We start from the raw sequence: 15,939 nt of genomic DNA on the forward strand, positions 1-15,939 counted from the left end.
GTGAGAATATGAACCCAAATCATCTAGATCTAGAGCTTATCCTCATAACCAGCACACATCAAAAGACAGGGATTTACTTTAATGACACATTTAGTTACATCAATATTTAACGTGTCATTGGTCTAGAAAACAACTGTCTTCATTCTAACATCCTTCTTTAAATCAAATTCTAATTTGTTTTATGTTTTTTTTTTTTTTTTTGGAGACAGCGTCTTGCTCTGTCGCCCAGGCTGGAGTGCAGTGGTGCGATCTCAACTTCCGCTCACCGCAACCTCTACCTCCCAGGTTCTCCTGCCTCAGGCTCCTGAGTAGCAGGGATTACAGGCATGTGCCACAACACCCAGCTAATTTTTTTGTATTTTTAGTAGAGATGAGGTTTCACCATGTTGGCCAGGCTGGTCTTGAACTCTTGACCTCAGGTGATCCGCCTGCCTCAGCCTCCCAAAGTCCTGGAATTACAGGCATGAGCCACTGTGCCCGACCTAATTTGCTTTACTTCTAATACTTTTTTTGAGATAGGGTCTCACTCTGTCACCTAGGTCTCACTCTGTCACCTAGGCTGGAGTGCAATGGTACGATCACAGCTCACTGCACTCTCAAACTCCTGGGCTCAAGTGTTCCTCCTAGCTCAGCCTCCCAAGGAGCTGGGACTATAGGCATGTGCCACCATGCCCAGCTAATTAAAAAAAGATTTTTTTTTTTGCAGAGACAGGGGTCTTGCTATATTGCTCAGGCTGGTCTTGAACTCCTGGCCTCAAGCAATCCTCTCACCTCAGCCTCCTAAAGTGCTGGGATTACAAGCCTGAGCCACCACGCCTAATCTCTTAATACTTTTAAAATACTTACTACGCTTTGTATTTTAATTATTCTTAGAGGTTTTTATTTTTATTGTTTAAAAAACCCAACCTACCAGTAATAAAGCTCAAAGCAGCAACAGCTGAACTACTGAGTTAAACCCCGAAACACTGCATTATCCTCAAAGAATAACAACAGTCATACAATTTATGAACTGAGTTTAATTTCTTTTTACAAAACATAATGAGCTCTAACAAACATTTTCCTCTTAAAAAAATGAAGACATTTTTACTCTGATCCTAAACACCTGATAGTGTTCTTTCAGACTTCAATCACGCTGATTACTGAAATACTTAAATTATTTCATGATGATAGTTTTACAAGTATAGTCTAAAAACACTAGAAAGTGCCATGTCTTCCTAACGAACTTGATCGGTTTAAAAGTCCTCTACTAACAGTAACTTACATTGTGAAAAGCTATCTATAGTCAAATCATTTCAAAAGTCCATTTGTTTACTCATCATGACACAAGAGAAATGACTAAAACATTTACCTCTAAATAAACTTAAATTTTACTTTCACTTACAGTGCAACTGTATCTCTTAACTACTAGTACTTTTAGCCTTATTTTTGCACTAACTGGACATGATAGGTTTTTAATATTCATGACATACCTCAAGACTCAATCGAAATGAACAACAGACTAATAAAACTGTCAAGAAGGAAAATGATCTGCCACAATAATAATGACATCTATCCATGGAGGACAGCAGTGATGCGTTTTTACCCTGCCATTCAACTTCATCATTTCTATCAATATGTTAAATAGAAAGTGAGTAAGTACAGAAACTTCTGAGGGTTACCGAGCACATTCCCCTTACTCCATCATCAGTATATTTTGTAAATTAAACTCCTAAGACCAAAAGACAAGTTATAATCCTAAAACCTGCTATTGTAGGCGTATCAGCATGTTGCCAGTTTAATGACCTGCTGCAAAATCCTGTACAAAAATTACTTTTGGCTGGATGTAGTGGCTCACGCCTTGTAATACCAACACTTTTGAAGGCCCAGGCAGGAGGATCGCTTGAGGCCAGGAGTTCAAGACCAGCCTGGGCAATATAGTGAGACCACGTCTCTACAAAAAATACAACAATTAGCTGGGTGAGGCGGCATGTGCCTGTGGTCCAAGCTACTCAGGAGGCTGAGGCAGGAGGATGACTTGGGCTCAAAAACTCAAGGCTGCAGTGAGCCATGAACTCACCACTGCACTCCTGCCTGGGCAAAAAGTGAGACCATGTCTCAAAAAAAAAAATTACTTTTATCAGTTTAATGTAAAAAGAAATAATTTTCTTTCAGGACATCTTCAAATTTTAAGAGTTTACAACTTCAGGCCGGGCGCGGTGGCTCACGCCTGTAATCTCAGGCCGAGGCGGGCGGATCACGAGGTCAGGAGATCGAGACCATCCTGGCTAACACAGTGAAACCCCGTCTCTACTAAAACATACAAAAAAATTAGCAGGGCGTGGTGGCGGGCACCTGTAGTCCCAGCTACTCGGGAGGCTGAGGCAGGAGAATAGCTTGTGAATCCGGGTGGCGGAGCTTGCAGTGAGCCAAGATCGCGCCACTGCACTACAGCCTGGGCAACAGCAAGACTCCGTCTCAAAAAAAGAAAAGAGTTTACAACTTCAAAATGATTAAAAATTATGTACCTAAGACATAAACCAAGGTTAGTATTTTAATATTAAATTCTGTCCTACATCTAGACATCTAATACTTACATAGTCTGTCAAATTCCTCTTTTGTGAGAACCACTTTATTCCACGTCCATTCAAGAACAAAGCGCAAATTGGCGGCAGAATTCGGTTGTTCTTATTTGTAAATACAAAAGGGAAAAAATAAAGATGATTAATTACAGAGTTCTAAATTGTTGGTGGAGAAGCATGGCAGACAGCACCCTAACCGAGTGAACATCAACAGTTCACGGAGGACGTTTTCAGTCCACCACACCACAGAGCACATCATTTCAGGTAGTGCTGCCGCCAAAAATGCAAAAATTGTCATTTAATCATGAGGAGAGACGGCAAGCACAAACTAAAATGCAGTCTATAAAATAAGGCCTAATTCCTTTAAAAAAAAAAAAAAGAGTCAATCTTTTGAAAGACAGAGTGACAAAATGTACAAGATTAAGGGAAATTATAAAAACAATTACATACAAAGTATTCTAGATCTCTTTTCCAAAAAAAACTAAATATAAAGCATGATTCTGAACTCTCTCCCCCCTCTAAATTGAAATAAAGGACATTACTGGGATTTCAATAAGGTCTCTAGGTTAGATAAAAGTCTTAATTTTCTTGATTTTTTATGATCACAAAGTGGTTTTGTAAGTGCACGTCCTTATTCTTAGAAGCAGCAATACTGAAATATTTATGGGCTAAAAAAGCATGATGGCTTATCATCAAATGGTTCAGAAAAAAAACTATTCTCAAATGGTTCTGAACAGAAGATAATATATATTCGGGGTGTGTGTGTGTATGTGTGTGAAGAGTAACAGTGATACACACAACAATTTGGATGAATTGCTACAGAATTTTGTTAAGTAAAAAAGATAATCCAAAAGGGTTACATACTGCATAATTCCATTTATGAACATGTTTAAAATGACAAAATTCTTGCCAGGGGTTAAGGATGGGGCAGAAGGAAGGTAGGTATGGCTGTAACGGCAACATGAGGGATCCTGGTTGTGGTGACTGTACTAAAGGTTTGTCAGATCATAGTACTGTGGGCAAATGTGCTAAAGGCGGTAGGATCTCTCTACTGCATCTTAACAACTGCATGTGGATCTTCAATTATATCAAAATTAAAATAAGAAAAAAATACAACAAATAGCAAATTGATAACTTTAAAAATACCAAACATTTTACTTGTTAAAAATCAGAATCTTACCTTCTGTTATCCATCTTTTGATATAACCAGTCAAAAGTCCCAGGGAACTAGTCTGAATTGCTGCTGACAATATAGCTTCTAACTGTTCTTCCTAAACCATGCATTATAGAAAGAAAAGAAATGGAAAGAAAGAGGGTGTGAGATCATAGGCAAGTTCTGGTTCAGAATTTAAAAATTTTAAGGCTAAAAAAATCAGTATGACCCATAAGAAGGGCTACAATCAAAAGACAGTAAGCATGGTAAGGATATGTTAAAACTGGAACTCTCATACACTGCTGGTGAGAATGTAAAATGGAACAGCCACTTTACAAAACAGTTTGGCAGTTTCTCAATATGCTAAACACAAACTTACCACATGACCCTCCAATTCCACACCTAGGTATATAACAAAAAGAAACAGAAATACACGCCCAAACAAAAATTTCACATGAAGGTTCACAGCACCATTATTAATAGCCATAAAGTGGAAACAACCCAAATGCCCATTAACTATAGATAAACAAATTATGGTATGCTCATACAACAGAATATTATACAGCCATAAAAGGCGATGAAGTATTGATACTTGCTATAATACAGATGAACCTTGAAAACATGCCAAATGAAAGAAGACAGTCACAAAAGACTACATATTATTTGACCTATTTACATGAAATGCCTACAATAGGTCAATCTATAAAGACAGAAAGTAGATTAGTCATTACATAAGGCTGGGTAGGATGGGGGAGGTAGGAAGGTAAGGGAAAAGGAGTGACTGTTTATGGGCATAGAACTTTCTTTAGAAGTAATAAAAATGTCCTAAAATGGAATGTGATGACAGTTGCTGAATTCTGTGAATTAAAATCACTGAACTGTACACACCTGAAATATGTGAACTGCACAGTATATGAAATATCTCAATAAAGCTGATATTTTGAAAATCACTGAGTCTGGTTTAATATCAGAGGAAACTATTAATTTCATTCATTACAGGAGCAAATTAAAAGATGTTCAAAAAGGAATCACATGAATGTAAGTTAAATAGGTACAGAGGAAATTACATAATGGTCCACAAAACCTAAGAAGGCGTGACTCTAAACAGAAATTCACCGAAGCCATTTACATTTAATACCAGGGACAAAACAAAAACGTCTGCTACTAACATTATTATCCTATAGTTTATAGAAGTTCTACCACATTGCAATGAGAAAAGTCAGTAACTGGCCAGGCACAGTGGCTCACACCTGTAATCCCAGCACTTTGAGAGGCCGAGGAGGGCAGATCACTTGAGGTCAGGAATTTGAGACCAGCCTGGCCAACATGGTGAAACTTTGTCTCTACTAAAAATAAAAAATTAGCCAGGTGTGGTGGCACACACCTCTAGTTCCAGCTACTCAGGAGGCTGAGGCAGGAGAATCGCTTGAACCCAGGAGGTTGGAGGTTGCAGTGAGCCAAGATCGCACCACTGCACTCCAGTCTGGGCAACAGAGCAAGATACTGTCTTGAAAAAAATAAAGGTAGTAACAAACAAACGAAAAAAGTCTATTATTTGCTGATGGTCACATACCTTGAAAGTTATGTAGATATCAAATAAATATACAAAAAGGAATTGCATTTTTCCATACAGCCATGTGTTGCTTAATGATGGGGATACATTCTGATAAATGTTTCGTTAGGTGTTTATTGTTGTGCAATCATGGTAACAGCGTACTTACACAAATTTAGATGGTGTACTCTACTACGTATCAAGGCTATATATATTGCTCCTAAGCTACAAACCTGTATAGCATGTTACTGTGCTGAATACTGTAAGCAACTGTAACACAATATGAAGTATATGTGTATTTAAACATAGAAAAGGTACAGTAAAAATACATTATTACAGGCCAGGCAAGGTGGCTCATGCCTGTAATTTCAGCACTTTGGGATGCCAAGGTGGGAGGATAATTTGAGGCCAGGTGTTCAAGACCAGCCTAGGCAACATAGTGAGACCCTGTCTCTACCCAGAAAAAAAAAAAAAAAGGCTAGGCATAGTGGTGCCTGTCTGTAGTCCTAGCTACTTGAGGAGGCTGGGGTGGGAAGATCGCTTAAGCCCAAGAAGTTGAGGCTACAGTGAGCCATGACCATGCCACTACATTCTAGCCTGAGGCAGCCATGAGGTGTTTCCTGTCCTATATCCTTCTATATAGCTAAGTCAACCTGCTGCCAAGTTATGGCCTATTGGGTATTAGGAGTAGGAATTTTAAACCAAAACTAAGACCACAACTGCTGATCACCCAGAGTCAGCATTACACTACTTCACCTACTTTTGCAGAAATTATCTAATACATTTTTATTATAATAGAATGCTAATAACGTGATCCAACCAAAAGAAACAATAGAGTTAAAAATCATCTCACTTGGCTTAAACTGGAAGGCTGAACATCAACAAATCTTGGGGAAAGAAGGCCAGCTACAAGACATCGATTATAACCATCAGGAATGACTTCATTGAGTGATGGCCCTGATTTCTTCAAAAAAGTCAAAGTCTGTAACAGATAAATTAGTACGGCATCAATCAATGCTCAATTTGAATCATCAAATTTAAGATTAATAAATTATACTTAAAATTTAACTAAAATTTAAAGATAGCAAATGGAAATTATGAAAGACTATATTTCCTTGCAAGAAACAGAGTTTATAGGTTCTTAAGCTTAACCAATGCTTGCTAGTTGTGAATAACACTATTAGCAAAAAGTAGCTTATATATTTTTATGAACTGTATAACCCTGCTGTCTTCTCTAAAGCTGACAGATTTGGTGACATCTTGACAAACACACACACACACACACACACACACACACACACACGAAAACTCCTGCAGTCTACTCTTCTTTATCTAATGTGAAAGAGATTTGATATCAAGTATAAATATAGCATTCATCCACATCTGGCCGATTATCAATGAAAAGGTCTGCCACATCATGCTTCCCTAGAAAAGTATTTTTCAGGCCAGGCACGGTGGCTCACACTTATAATCCCAACACTTTGGGAGGCCGAGGCAGGCGGATCACCTGAGGTCAGGAGTTCGAGACCAGCCTGGCCAACATGGTGAAACCCCATCTCTACTAAAAATACAAAATATTAGCCAGGCGTGGTGGCGGGCACCTGTAATCCTAGCTACTCAGGTGGCGGAGGCAGAAGAATCGCTTGAACCTGGGTGGCAGAGGTTGCAACGAGCCAAGATGGCGTCACTGCACTCCAGCCTGCGCAACAAGAGCGAAACTCCGTCTCAAAAAGAGAAAAGTATTTTTCTAAATTCTTTTTTTTTCCTGTGCCAGGCACTATACCACGGTGCTAGGTACCTTCTTTGCATTACTTCATTTCCTCATAAGCTTTCTGAGGAGACAGAAAGCTTGAGGTTCAAGTAGCTAGCATCTACATAAATTAGCTGCTAAAAACATTCAATATGTCTTCTGGCAGGCTGTCATTAGTAACTGATACTACTAGTTGCTAATCTCATAAACCTAGGAGAAGCTACCATTTAAGCGGAAACAACTGTCAATATCACTAACACTAAATAAACTTAAATCCATAAATCAACTATATTCCAAGATATGACTTCAGTTCAATTAAGAAATCACTAGTTGTTACCTACCTCCTTCTGAAAGCCAGTACAAGTTAAATGAACAACTCCTGAGTTTAACAAACAAGTGGCATCTAAAAAAAAGATTTAAAAAATAATCCACTTACATATATTTAAAATGGTATTAATAGAACAAAATTTATCCAAATAACAGACTGCAAGGCAAGGTGTCAAATTATTACATGTAATAAATCTTTAAATAAACTTTTCTAGGTATTTTCATCCTAAGAATAGATAACAAACCTATTACACAGCAAAACAAGAAAAAAGCAAAAAACAAAACCCAAAAAACTCCAAGCACAGTTGAGAAACACAGCAAAAAAATAAAAACTACTATAAAATGCACCAGATGTGAAGTAATATCTTTCCTAGCAAGTTTGAAATAAGTCATAATTCCTTTATAAAACATATAAACACTAAATTTCTCGTGTGTATATGTTAATTTCCTAAGTTATCCATATGTTAACAGTGAGATATAAACAGGTAATACTAAATGAATAAACTACACAACATACACATTTACATACTTTTGTGCATTACTTTTCTTAAGAGGTAATGTTAAGGAAATACATACCAAAATTATAAGTGCTTGGGTTAAAAAACTGCTCGGGAGGTGGATATGAAGGAGGGACTCCTCTATTTAAACTTCTCTCATGTACTAATATATCCAAGATGCCATGTGGAGAAGTCCTACTTACAACAGACTCCAATGACCACAGCGCAAAGTAAGGGCAATTATGTAGATATTCTCCTGACCTAAAAGAAAATTTAAAACATTACTAAGTCATTGATCAGCTACACATACAAAGAGAAAGGAGAGAGAAAAAAAAAAGAATCATACCTTAATGAATCTGGCATTTGTGCATGATACCAACGATTTATATCAAAAAGCCCCAAATATATAGAAGGCTTTCCCTGTCCATATATATTCACCTGCCAGGTAAAGACTGAAACACTAGTGTCAGGAGATAGAGCTGAAAGAAAAAGATAATTTTTAAAAACAGAATAAAGAATCTCAAGGTAAAACCACCTCAACAGAATTACAGCAAGATTTTCTCATAAATTAAGACATTTAATTCATATTTCACTTGATTCATCAAAACGCATTTCTATCATTTGTAAGTAAGACCAGATTCATTCACTTGCATCTTGACTGTTTCTCAATTTTAAGGCCTTATTAAAAAGCAGTCACTCATCAGAAGTTATATCCTAGCTTGTTTTCAGTTAATACTTGAGCAACATTGAGGTATTAGAGGCAGAAAGTAGAAAATGATTTGAATAAACAGTCTCTCTCCCAAGGACGGTACGGAGCTAGTACTAGAGAAGTTAATTCATTACCTAAAATGGATGCTTTTGGGCATTAAGGCTTTATTATGATGAACCTTAGCTGAGAAGGACTTATCCAGTTATATGGTAAAGGGGGAAAAAGAAAAGTGCTTGGATGGTGCCTGTGGAATGGAAAGACAGGAATAGAGTAAGAGACATCAACAGGAGAATAAGAAAGTAAAAATCTCCAACACTACTATAAGGAAATAGAAAGAATGGGGAATAAGAGAGAGCATGGCCAGGTGCAGTGGCTCACACTTGTAATCCCAGCACTTTGGAAGGCCAACGTGGGCAGATCAATTGAGCCCAGAAATTCGAGACCAGCCCGGGCAACACAGCAAAACCTCATCTCTACAAAAAAATACAAAAATTAGCTGGGCATTGTGGCATGCACCTGTAGTCCCAGCTACTCAGGAGGCTGAGGTGGGAGGATCACTTGAACCTGGGAAGCGGAGGTTGCAGTGAGCCGAGATTGTGCGAGTGCACTCCAGCCTGGGCAACAGTGAGACTCTGTCTCTAAAAAAACAAAAACAGGCCGGGTGCAGTGGCTCACGCCTGTAATCCCAGCACTTTGGGAGGCTGAGGCGGGTGGATCATGAGGTCAGGAGATGGAGACCATCCTGGCTAACACAGTGAAACCCCGTCTCTACTAAATATACAAAAAATTGGCCAGGCATGGTGGCGGGTGCTTTAGCCCCAGCTACTCTGGAGGCTGAAGCAGGAGAATTGCGTGAACCCGGGAGGCGGAGCTTGTAGTGAGCTGAGATCATGCCACTGCACTCCAGCCTGGGCGACAGAGCAAGACTCCATCTCAAAACAAACAAACAAACAAACAAAAGCCAAAAATACCCTGTCACTACAAAAAATACAAAAATTAGCCAGGCGTGGTGGTGTGTGCCTGTAGTCCCAGTTACTTGGGAGACCGAGATGGAAGAATTGCTTAAGCCCAGAAGGTCAAGGCTGCAACCAGCCAAGATCGTGCCACCACACTCTGGCCCAGACTGGTCTGGGCATCAGAGTGAGACCCTGTCTCTAAATAAATAAATAAATAAATAAATAAATAAAAATTTTAAAAAGACGTGAGCTCATGACAAGTTCTGTTTTTCATATGTTTAACTGGATCTGAAAACTGGATCAGAAATACAGATACAGGCCCTAGCAAAAAGGGCATTTCTGGGATGGGTAAGTTCACTGTGTGATTTAATACTCACAACTACCCTTTGCAAAAGGTCTAACTATATGATCCCACTTACAGATGGAGAAACAGGGCTCTGAAATGTTAAGCAATTTGTCAAAGGTCATCACTAGTGATAGGGCTGGATTATGATAGTGCTGGCTTAAAAAACTGATGCAAAAAAAACTGCCAGGAAAAAGCGACGACACTAAAGGAAACAGAGAAAACATTCAAGACAACCAAGGCGTGTACGCCATACATGGCTCAAAAAATACACAGGTAAACTTCATTCAAAGACTACTCACCCTAGTTCAGACTAGGGATCACCTGTTTTGAGAACTAGATTAAAATAAAAGGGTCCTTCATTACCCTAATCTATTTTATTTTTTAGTTACACACAGCAATCTGGAGAGCAAGAAATATCTAGTATCTCACATAGAACTGAATAAATTCCATTAATTACTATTCTAATTTTCTGAACTGTCAGGAGTATGAAATCTAGAAAACAATACCTGTCCTAACTTTTAAATCCAGCCTTCACATGACATATTTCAAGTACTTTAACTAACCTTCATTCACGCCTTCCTCCCTGTCACCATGAGATCGAAATTTCTCTATACTCTGGCATCCCAACAATTTGGTATTACTCGTCTGTCCCCTCAAAGGGAACATGCCACCTGTCAGGTCCAGGGTGTATCTTTCTTCACAGTATTCTAATCCCTGTAACATAAAATACATGCAAATATTAATCTGATTCTAGGCAAAAGGTCACTCTAAAATTAAATATTCTCCAAATTTAAAGATTGTTCACACAATACAAAGAAAACAATTTAGACTGAAGAGAACCAATCAAGGAAAAAGGCTCTAAAATTTTACATACTTTAAAACAAATAAAAAGTGAGATTTAGTCTCTCAAAAATAATTACCAACAAGTCTTCTAAAGTTGTTATTTAACACAGAAGCCCTCATGCACTACTGGTTGATATGTAAACTGGAATAACCATCAAAATTATATATGCATACATCCCAGACCAGCAATACTATACCTGTGTTCTCACAGAAATTCTTGCTCTAGAATAGTTCTTAGACTTTTAGCTTATTGATACCTCTAAGAATCTGACATAAGGCTATGAGACTTCCCCCATAAAAATGCAACACATAATTCAGGGACTTTATTGATTCTCTGAAACCCGTTTCTATGCCCCTCAAACATTAGGTTAAGAAAAGTCGGCTCTAGAGACAGGTATGTAAGGGTATACAAAATATAGCTATTAGCAGCACCCCTCCCACTTCCTCAGGAATTCAGCCAGAAAAATAGGTAGCCATTTAAAAGTCTAGATGCATATACCCTCTTATAAAAATCACCCCATGGCTTAACGCTTGACATGTTAGAGCAACAAAGTGGAATTATTTTTCCTGGGTACCAATTAAGCCACAAGCTTGAATCTAGTCCAATCCCCTCACTGTAGAGGAAAATGATATCTGAGAAGTTAAGAATGCTACCTTGGTAAATAGGTAAAACAGATCTCTAATTTAATACTACTTCTACTATATTATGAATACAATATTAACTTGAATATAAGAATTGCTTTTCACAGCCAGGCGCGGTGGCTCATGCCTGTAATCGCAGCACTTTGGGAGGTCAATACAGGTGGATCGTGAGGTCAGGAGTTCAAGACCAGCCTGGCCAAGATGGTGAGACCCCGTCTCTGCTAAATATACAAAAAAATCAACCACGTATGGTGGCAGGTGCCTGTAATCCCAGCTACTCCAGAGGCTGAGGCAGAGAATTGCTTGAATCCAGGTGGTGGAGGTTGCAGTGAGCCAAGATTGCACCACTGCACTCTAGCCTGGGTGACAGAGCGAGACTCCGTCTCAAAAAAAAAAAAAGAATCACTTTTCAGTATCTTAAAACAAAGACAACATATTTAAAATAGAAAACAACAAAATGGTAATATAAACCCATAGTCCAATGACCATTTACCTCATATAAGATTTGTCCTGATGCCAAACACTTTCTATTACCAAAGGCCAGCTGCAGCAGATGCAAACTCAAAACATCCCCTTCACTGAAACAGAAATTAACCAAGACACACTAAATATATTAATACATTAAACATCTCTTACTGTCCAAGTAAGTTTAGTTTGCTCGCAATGTTGAATGCATTGACAAAACTAAGATCACTGTGAAAAATTTAGTTTTATTCGGTAATTTTCATAAAATGTAGTCCTTTGAAGTAATAACTGATATTTATGGCCGGGCACGGTGGCTCACGCTTGTAATCCCAGCACTTTGGGAGGCCGAGGCGGGCGGATCACGAGGTCAGGAGATCGAGACCACGGTGAAACCCCGTCTCTACTAAAAATACAAAAAATTAGCCGGGCGCGGTGGCGGGCGCCTGTAGTCCCAGCTACTTGGAGAGGCTGAGGCAGGAGAATGGCGTGAACCCGGGAGGCAGAGCTTGCAGTGAGCCGAGATCGCGCCACTGCACTCCAGCCTGGGCGACAGAGCGAGACTCCGTCTAAAAAAAAAAAAAAACAAAAAACAACAACTGATATTTACTATTGATTCTAATCAACTAAATTGATGCTGTTTGCATACTGTAGGAGATATCTTATGTGGCAAAGACTGACTACTCAATATTTTTTCTCAAATATTCCTTCTTCAATGGGTATACTCTACTTAAACACGTGTTTGCCTAAAGTTCTGTAACATTTCCCAGCTTCCTTTGCAGCTAAGTGCAGTACCCTGTGGTAAAGTTGTGGCCAGGATGTAAACAGAATTATCCCATGGCAACCTCAGAGAACCTTCCTTAATGAACAAAATATCCTTTGTGGGCCGGGCGAGATGGCTCATGTCTGTAATCCCAGCACTTTGGGAGGCTGAGGTGGGCAGATCATGAGGTCAGGAGTCCAAGACCAGCCTGACCAACATGATGAAACCCTGTCTCTACTAAAAATACAAAAATTAGCCAGGTGTGATGGCGGGCACCTGTAGTCCCAGCTACTCGGGAGGCTGAGGCAGGAGAATGGCATGAACCCGGGAGGCGGAGGTTGCAGTGAGCCGAAATCACACCACTGCACTCCAGCCTGGACGACAGGGCGAGACTCCGTCTCCAAAAAAAAACAAAACAAAAAGTTTGTATGAGACCTACCTATCTTGTGTAGACTGAACAGCCCACAAGTAACAGCAATTCCGAGGATCATTCTCAGGTTCTTGAAAAGTGACAGCATAGACAGGAACTTGTCCACTTTCCAACTGTATGTAATATCTGAAACAAATTAGTATATTTCATATTTTTAAGTTATTTTATAGAAAGGAAAAAGGTACATCATGTAAGAATTTGGGTTAGGCAACCACTGTTCATACATTTCCCCCAAAATAAGTGATCTGTGGGCCATGGCCAAGTCATCTTATCTGCAAAAATACACAGGCCACAAGACATCAAGACTATGGTCATGGCACCCATCCCCCAGAGACAGAACTGGGAGGAGTCAGAATTACTCAAGCGGATGCATTTATGTGTAAACTGGTCCTAAGGGTCATATTCAATGCCCAAGAGGTAGAGCTGGGGAATGTTAGAATTACTCAAGCGGACGCATTCATGTCTGTGTAAACTGGTCCCAAGAGTCATATTCGATGTACACTCCTACATACTGCTCCACCATAAAAGGTGCCCTACAAAGAGACGTGATACTGCCACAAGACTTTTCAGCTGTTTGGGTTTAGTGTCAGTTTCCCCACTACTACAACAGAAGATGAGTTAGAAACTGAAGAGTTCCCATAAACTGCTAAAAAAGCAAAACTTGACCAAGAGATGACAGTGTTAGAGAAAGCACTGCTGTAGAAGCCAAGTACTGCAGGTATTTCTTTAGGAGCAAATTCAAAGATGAGCTGACAAACCGGCGGCTGGGCGTGGTGGCTCACACCTGTAATCCCAACACTTTGGGAGACCGAGGCAGGTGGATCACAAGGTCAGGAGTTTGAGACCAGCCTGACCAACATGGTGAAACTTTGTCTCTGAAAAAAACAAAAAAACAAAAAAACAAAAAAACAAAAACTAGCTGGGCGCAGTGGCACACACCTTTAGTCCCAGCTACTTGGGAGGCTGAGGCAGGAGAATTGCTTGAACCCGGGAAATGGAGGTTGCAGTGAGCCAAGATCATGCCACTGTACTCCAGCCTGGGCGACAGAGTGAGACCCCCACCTCAAAAAAAAAAATAGAAAAAAAAGAAAAAAAAAAAAGGGCTGATAAAAGGATAACAGCAAAGAGAGTTGAGATACACTTCCCATAAGATAAATTACTCAATAAAATATACCAATATGCCTCAGGAAAAATGGAGAAACAAATAAATTGACAACTTAAGGGCCAAATAGGCATCTACTTAACTCTTAACACAAATTAACTTAGCTACAAAGTATCAATAATTATATTTTTGGGACTTTTTGACAGCATAAAAAATTTAAAACACAAGTATTTTGTAACTTTGATTTTTTTAAAATCCTTTTTTTCCCCTCTCAACTGAGAATTCTTTATTAAGCTGTTACTTTACATAGATGATGATTAGGAAGGTACTTCTGAAAGAACTCATACTATATAAACAGAGTCATGTGTCATTTAACAAAAGGGGATCTGTTCTGAGAAATGCTCGTCAGGGATTCAGTCATTGTGCGAACATCATACACTCTAGTAACACAAACCTAGATGGTATAGCCTACTATATACCTAGGCTAGATGCTATAGCCTGTTGCTCTTAGTCTACTAACCTGTACAGCATGTTACTGTATGGAACACTGCAGGCAACTATAACACAATGGTAAGTATTTATATATCTAAACATTAAAAAGGTACAATCAAAATACAGTAAAATTTTGAGACCCCTAAGATCTGTTGTTGACCAAAACATTGTAAAGTTACAAAGTCATGCTTTACTAGCATGTTAAACACAGGACTGTAATGCCTTTTAAATAAACACTGAAAAAAAATCAAGCTAAATTCATGTGCTAAGTCACTCCTTTATGGTATTCACATTGATTTAATGCCACGAAAAATTAGTCATACTCAATCATTCATTCAATCATTAATCTACCCACCCTTTTCTCACTATGCTAACTTTCAAATATTAGTAACTGAGTACAAGCTATATGCAAAAAGAACCTACCTATAATCAAATAAGGGAAAAAAGTTATACTTACTCTCTTTTCATGCTTTTCATGTTCCAAAGTGCTAGATAGCCATCAGAAAAACCTACAGCAAGCTGATTTGTCCTGTTTATGTAACTAAGAGTTGAAACAGCTGTTCCTGTTGGACTTACTAACTGGAAACACAGATGGCGCCCTTCTCTCATCACACTTTCTCTAATGTGTGGTACTTCAGCTGGGATACCAGTTAGAACTTCAAGATCTAAAACCACAAATTAGACAAATGAAGTTAAAAAACTAGAAACAGCATTAAAAGCAAATATGTCATCCATTATTCAAGCTGCTAATGAAGTCAACTGAGTTAAATGAAGTTAATTGAAATTAAAAGATTAGTGATAACGAAAAAGTATGTTAAACTAGAAAATAGCCATCCTTATCTATTTAAATGCCACAATTTAAAAACTATATTCAATTATGTAGTATTAAAAAATTCTCTCAGTACATCTCAAATATTATCTAAGGTAGAATTTTTTTAGGGTTAACAACCACAAATAAAACTGATTTATTTCTTTATTGAAATTTAGAACTACTACCTAAATACCTTCCTTGGAGCAATGGCTGATTCCGGGTCAGGGGGAAGAAAATACATAAAATGAGCCTGGTACAACTTATGCCAGTAATCTAGGAAGCTATCACAGATGAAAGGGAATGTATCAGAGAACATGAAGGGGCTCTCATACCAATGACGGGACATTTTGGGCATCAAAAACAATAAAATTAATGAAACACATTAAATATGCCAAACCTGAAAAATTCACAGGGATACCAAAAAAAAAAAAAAAAAGAGGGGTGGGGCAAGGGAGAAGCCTACTCTCCCCACCTACAGAAGACCTTATGTTGAACAACTGGAAGTAACTAGGTATCACCTGCTTACTCTGAAAATTAGTACTTAAT

General features: G+C 38.7%; 1 protein-coding gene across 5 annotated transcripts in view; it reads right to left on the reverse strand.

The window, feature by feature from the left end:
- AHCTF1 (AT-hook containing transcription factor 1) overlaps positions 1-15,939 on the reverse strand; it is a 254,423-nt gene that overhangs the window by 49,601 nt on the left and 188,883 nt on the right. For all 5 annotated transcript variants that reach the window (XR_009210793.1, XM_058430671.1, XM_032137482.2 and 2 more), the window contains 10 exons: positions 15,040-15,247; positions 12,998-13,114; positions 11,827-11,911; positions 10,412-10,562; positions 8,184-8,316; positions 7,917-8,098; positions 7,355-7,416; positions 6,117-6,245; positions 3,739-3,829; positions 2,574-2,663 (listed from right to left, as the gene is read on the reverse strand). Coding sequence is in view for 4 of the 5 variants with exons in the window: in XM_032137482.2 (XP_031993373.1) it covers positions 2,574-2,663; positions 3,739-3,829; positions 6,117-6,245; positions 7,355-7,416; positions 7,917-8,098; positions 8,184-8,316; positions 10,412-10,562; positions 11,827-11,911; positions 12,998-13,114; positions 15,040-15,247 (1,248 nt within the window). In the remaining variant the exon portion in view is untranslated. The remainder of the gene's footprint in view (positions 1-2,573; positions 2,664-3,738; positions 3,830-6,116; positions 6,246-7,354; positions 7,417-7,916; positions 8,099-8,183; positions 8,317-10,411; positions 10,563-11,826; positions 11,912-12,997; positions 13,115-15,039; positions 15,248-15,939) is intronic.

Source organism: Hylobates moloch, unplaced genomic scaffold (assembly GCF_009828535.3).
Source record: "Hylobates moloch isolate HMO894 unplaced genomic scaffold, HMol_V3 SCAFFOLD_18, whole genome shotgun sequence".
Taxonomy (NCBI): Eukaryota; Metazoa; Chordata; class Mammalia; order Primates; family Hylobatidae; genus Hylobates; species Hylobates moloch.